Here is a 5,260-nt window from a genome sequence, read left to right as displayed (position 1 = left end):
TTCCACGATTCCGGTAGGAAAACCCTGAGAGAGAGAGAGAGAGAGAGAGAGAGAGAGCGGGAGAGAGAGAGAGCGAGACCGTGTCCGCCCCTCCGCGCAGGAGGGAGTACTGTAGTAAAGCGATTCCGGGGAGCTGCCATAATACCGAGTAAGGGCAGACACCAGATATTATTATGGTGAAAATCACTGCGTGTAATTGTCCAGAATAAGATTCTGGAGTTCAGTCAGAAAGTAACAACTTAAGCCACAGTAATAGATCTGATTGTGTTCTACAACTCTCTTTGTGCCCAAGAGGCATGATGTCATTGGTGGCAGGTTTGTTCTGTCCGAAATGCTGTAATCGCTGAAAAAACACACAAAAAAGCTGTTTATATCGCTTCATGGTAGCACAGCAGGAGACTATATATGCACCACCGTCGTTTTCCTTGCAAGAAATTATTGTATAAAGTTGGGTGGATGAGTGTGAGTCAGGAGTTTTAAGAGTCAGTATGTCAGTCTGATACCCTCTGGTGGATACATATAGTGGTATAGTATGGGGTGTTTCTAATGGCTGAATTGTGGCTAAAACGTGGACCTACACAAAACAAAGGAGAAATAAATGTTTTAATACAAAAAATTGTTACTCGAAATTTGACACCTGCTTTTTTCATCAGACTTTCAACAATATTAAACTCGTTATTCGCGTTTAAGCTTGGAAATAAGTAATTAAATAAATAAATAAATACCGGTACCAGTTATCGTTACGAGCACATCTTCCTTTACGTCTGATTCTGCTGTGGTAGCCGCAGTATCCTTTTTGGGGGGGGGGGGGAGGTAGTTTAGCATATAAAAGAAATAAAGCGCCTGATCTCATATTTACAACCCACAACGTGAGACAAACACGTACTGTACAGTATATCTTTTTTTTCTCAACAACGGGAGCTTTAACAGAGCCTTTAATCCTTTAATAAATCCTTTAATTCGCAATTTCCTTGCATGCGTCCAAACATATTTCGGCACAAGTGTCAAAGTGCAAACTACTCCTCCCCTAAGAACTAAGTTACGGTAGGTTTGGCTCATTGACAAATTTAATATAACTGAATCCTCCCCTATTCTGCATCACTGCATTTCCTACGCTTAATTTGCAGCGTATTCCAACAACCGACCCAGGGCGCTGTTGAGTTATTTTCGTTTTTGCTTTGAATCGAGTAACTGAAACAGAGAGGCGTTTTTACAAACTTCACCCACAAATATGTGAGAGTTAACCGCTAAACAGACAGAAGCGAGAATGAGACGACTGAGAACAACAGGTGTTCAAAAATGGCTCAGCAGGTATGTCTAAAATGATGCTTGCAAGATTTTAATAGCAGACTAAAGTCTTTCTTATTAACTGATTTTCTCTTCTTCTTCTTCTTTTTCTTCTTTTTCTTCATTTAAAAATTAATTTCAGTTAAACTCTGAAGAAGGGACCACATTAATTCCTCTACAAAAAGATGCCAGAAAGTCGAGAAGTTCAATGATATCTGCATCTTTTAATTTTATCAATTCTATTATAGGATCTGGAATAATAGGTAAATATTTAATTGGGTTGCCTTTAGCTTTTATCACACTGCCTTAAACAAAAGTTAACTAAATTATATGCACACAGTTACTTGGATGATAACCTTTGAAAGACTTCAAACTGTTATTTCTGTAAAAATATTGTTGAATAATCAGTTAGTTTTGCTCATTTCAGTGTAACAAGGAGAAGCTTTCATACTGTTCAAGCCCCACAGCTGTATCATATGACAAGCGCCTGTTGCCCTCTTTCATAAATTTAACTCTTTGTTATGCTTACACCATTAAAAATGAGTAATAAAAAGACTGAAATGTGTTTGTTAAGAACAAGTGCAGATGTTGTGCTGCTTCTTTACTCTGCAGTTTTTTCTTTCTGGAGATTGTAAATTTAAATTTAAATTCAGCTGCAGCAGTACATTTTCCCATTTATTTATTTATTTAACCAGGTTTACCATACGCATTGAACCAGGCAGGGCTTCCCTTTGGCCTTCTTCTTTTGATAGTTGTTGGATTCATCACAGGTAAGCCTACTAAAGATGTATTTTATTTTTTATCTTTATGGGGGGAAAAACACACAAAACATGAGTCAAAACAAAAGCAACCAATACAAATAACATATTTTTTACTTTGTCTTTCATGGAAGATTACTCAATCATTCTACTTATAAAAGGAGGAAACCTGTCAGGGACAAACAGTTATCAGTCACTTGTACACAGCACATTTGGTTTCCCTGGATTTGTAATTTTATCTGGACTGCAGTTTCTTTATCCTTTCATTGGTAAGTTCAGTATTAAATCAAGCCTTTTAGCATGTTCTGTCTAATGCTCTGAAAAGTATTTGTTTAGTGCAGTATTCCTGTTACTGTTCATCTATTGACTTTTGGTTAACAAAAATGAATTGCAATAATAAAATGAACTTTTCTCCTTCAGCGATGATCAGCTACAACATCACAATCGGTGACACACTGACCAAAGTCTTTCAAAGAATTCCTGGAGGTGTAGTGAAACGTGAAATCTCTGCCTATAAATAAGAAAACGTGCAATAAATAAACACTGACATTTATTGTATTCACATTTATTATGTTACAGTTGGCCCAGATCACATACTCGCGGAGCGTCACTTTGTGATCATATTATCAACTGTTGTTTTCACGTTCCCCCTCTCGCTTTATCGAAACATAGAGCGACTTGGGAAGGTAAGTCTGGTTTTTCTATAGCATCCAGCGCATTGTGGTGATGTTAAAGCAGCTTATAAAATATTCACATGTGTTACCAGGTGTCCTTCCTGTCAATGGTGCTGACAGTTATCATCCTCATCATTGTAATCATCAGAGCAGCTACCTTTGGACCCCAAATGTATGGATGAATACTCTGTAGTTTGCTAATCCACGTAGATTTTTGCTTAATTGCACTTGTGTGTGAAACATGGGGTTCTTTTTAAAATCACCTATTTATCAATTTTACAGACAAACTGATGTATGTTTGTGTTCTTTGATGACTGAATATATAAATGTACCCTCTAGCCTCCCCACAGATGATGCATGGGCATTTGCAAAGTGGAATGCGATTCAGGCAGTAGGTGTAATGTCTTTTGGTGAGTTTGTGTGCATTGAGCTTCTACTGATATTGTACATCTCTAGAACACTTTTAGTAGTACTGTATGTTACCACAAGACAAGAAAAGAAAATAGTACAATAAAAGCACAGCATGCACACCAGCCTTATGACATCAGGAATTTCATGAAAGAGTGTGTCATTTGCTTAACACCAACATGAGTTTGATTGGTGGTTGAGACTTTTTTCAGGAAGTGTTAGAGACCAAACAAGTTAAGGCTTATAGATAATGGACTAATTATGAAACCAGAAACATGATGGCTTATTGCTGACTATCTTCTTGCAATTTTTTTTTTTCCTTTTGTAAAATTGTTGGTCATTAGACCATTACATTACATGGCAATAACACTAAGTGATCCTCATGTATTTCCATGTTTTCCTGATCAAAAGGGACCAAAATGTATTAACTAAGCCATTACTGCTTATTCATCAGTATCCAAGTGCTAAGGCTCAGAATTTCAAAATCCATCATAGCTCTGACCTGCAACCCAGCTTTACTGTAAGAAGATCAAGCCTATTATTTTGAGACACTCAGCCACAAAAGAAAAAAATATGCTGTTACCGGAAAGCTGCATTCTTGTCAGCCTCTTTTGATGTTTTTTTTAATATGCTGGAAAGCTAGGACAAGTAAAAGTGTAACATAAATAATATGTGTGAAACACCTCAAACTGTTCTTCAGCATGGTTTTTTGTCAGCTGAACTTCAATATTCTGCTCTGTTTTTGTCCTTAGCCTTCATATGCCACCACAACAGCTTTCTTATCTATGGCTCACTGGAGCAGCCCACTCTTGCTAACTGGTCTCAAGTCACTCACATCTCCGTAGGCTCAGCACTAATAATCAGTGCTGGATTTGCCGTTGCTGGCTACACAACTTTCACAGGCTACACACAAGGTACCATGTAGTACATAATGTATAGCAGGTGTCTGTGCAATTTAAATGCCACAAAAACATGTTTAATTATATCAGAATTTATGCTTTTTAGGAGACATATTTGAGAACTACTGTAGAAATGATAACCTGGCAACATTTGGTCGCTTCTGTTTTGGCATCAGTATAATAACGACATTCCCACTGGAGTGCTTTGTGACACGAGAAGTAAGTAATACTATTTGACAGGCCAATCAGAAAAAAATAACTGTTAAATGATTACATATGCAGGGAAGTGATATTCTAAGGGTTTTAGCCACTTTGCACTCAAATGCTCCAGCAAGACTTCTCAAATAGAAAGACTACAGCAACGTCTTTTAAATACTTCAGCAGCTTCCTGAGTGTAATTTTGTTTTAGTTTTTAAAAATCTTTTAACAGCTGTAGAAAATGCATATATATTTAAATATATTCATTTTCTCACAAATGTATTTTTCAGGTAGTATCTAATGTCATTTGCAGCCGAGATCTTTCAAAAACTAAACATGCAGCCATAACCATGCTCATAGTTGCAGTCTGCACATCAGTATCTTTGGCCTATGACTGTCTAGGAGTTGTTTTGGAACTGAATGTAAGTCTGCACTGACATAAAATTATTTATTTAGGTATGCTAATTCATTCTTCTCTTTATCTTACTGATATTATCTTCTTCCATCCAGGGTGCTCTGAGTGCCACACCTCTGATCTTCATCATCCCATCTGCCTGCTTCCTTAAGCTTTCCTCTGGCCGCTGGTTCGATGGTGAAAATGTGATACCCGCGGTGTTAATAATAATCGGCTTGTTCATCATGATCACTGGTTTGATCATGACTGGCATCTACCCACAAGGCTGTTCACATGGAGTGGAGATGTTCTACTGTGCAGATGCCAATGCCTCTAGCACTGTACCACCTGTATGAAAATAATGTGTCAAATATTTAGATGTCTTAAAAAAACCCAACTTTTTTGTTTTCCTAATGTATACGGACACACTTTCCTCAATTCTGTTATATGTTTATTGGCTGCTAGGTTATTGGTGCTTTGCCTTATATTTCAGACTGTAGGGTGGAAGAGGAAGGGCCCTCCATTAACATGAATTTACATTTAATGAAAAATCAGGTTATATAGTTTTTTCAAACTTTTGACATGAAAAGAAAAAAAAACTTTAAGGGAGAATTTTTAATTGTGGCCACAACCTAGGTGGCC

The 5,260-nt window shown here is 37.2% G+C and overlaps 1 protein-coding gene across 1 annotated transcript; it reads left to right on the top strand.

Annotated features, from left to right (window-relative positions):
- The first annotated feature begins 1,299 nt into the window (after positions 1 to 1,299).
- Positions 1,300 to 4,974, top strand: slc38a11 (solute carrier family 38 member 11). Its single transcript, XM_084908700.1, has 12 exons — positions 1,300 to 1,311; positions 1,430 to 1,550; positions 1,983 to 2,057; positions 2,180 to 2,314; positions 2,466 to 2,531; positions 2,625 to 2,731; positions 2,812 to 2,891; positions 3,059 to 3,129; positions 3,880 to 4,041; positions 4,133 to 4,245; positions 4,515 to 4,646; positions 4,735 to 4,974. Exons 1-12 carry the CDS (start codon positions 1,300 to 1,302, stop codon positions 4,972 to 4,974), a joined length of 1,314 nt encoding a protein of 437 aa, XP_084764826.1.
- The last annotated feature ends 286 nt before the right edge of the window (positions 4,975 to 5,260 follow it).

The sequence above is a fragment of the Perissodus microlepis genome, chromosome 16, assembly GCF_051167445.1.
Source record: "Perissodus microlepis isolate ML-2025 ecotype Zambia chromosome 16, ASM5116744v1, whole genome shotgun sequence".
Taxonomy (NCBI): Eukaryota; Metazoa; Chordata; class Actinopteri; order Cichliformes; family Cichlidae; genus Perissodus; species Perissodus microlepis.
This window is presented reverse-complemented; position numbering and strand designations above follow the sequence as displayed.

Excerpts from the sequence above, each read along its gene's own strand:
- slc38a11 (XM_084908700.1), top strand. Across the intron at positions 2,732-2,811 it reads ACATAGAGCGACTTGGGAAG|GTGTCCTTCCTGTCAATGGT; the intron begins GTAAGTCTGGTT and ends ATGTGTTACCAG. Across the intron at positions 4,246-4,514 it reads AGTGCTTTGTGACACGAGAA|GTAGTATCTAATGTCATTTG; the intron begins GTAAGTAATACT and ends TGTATTTTTCAG.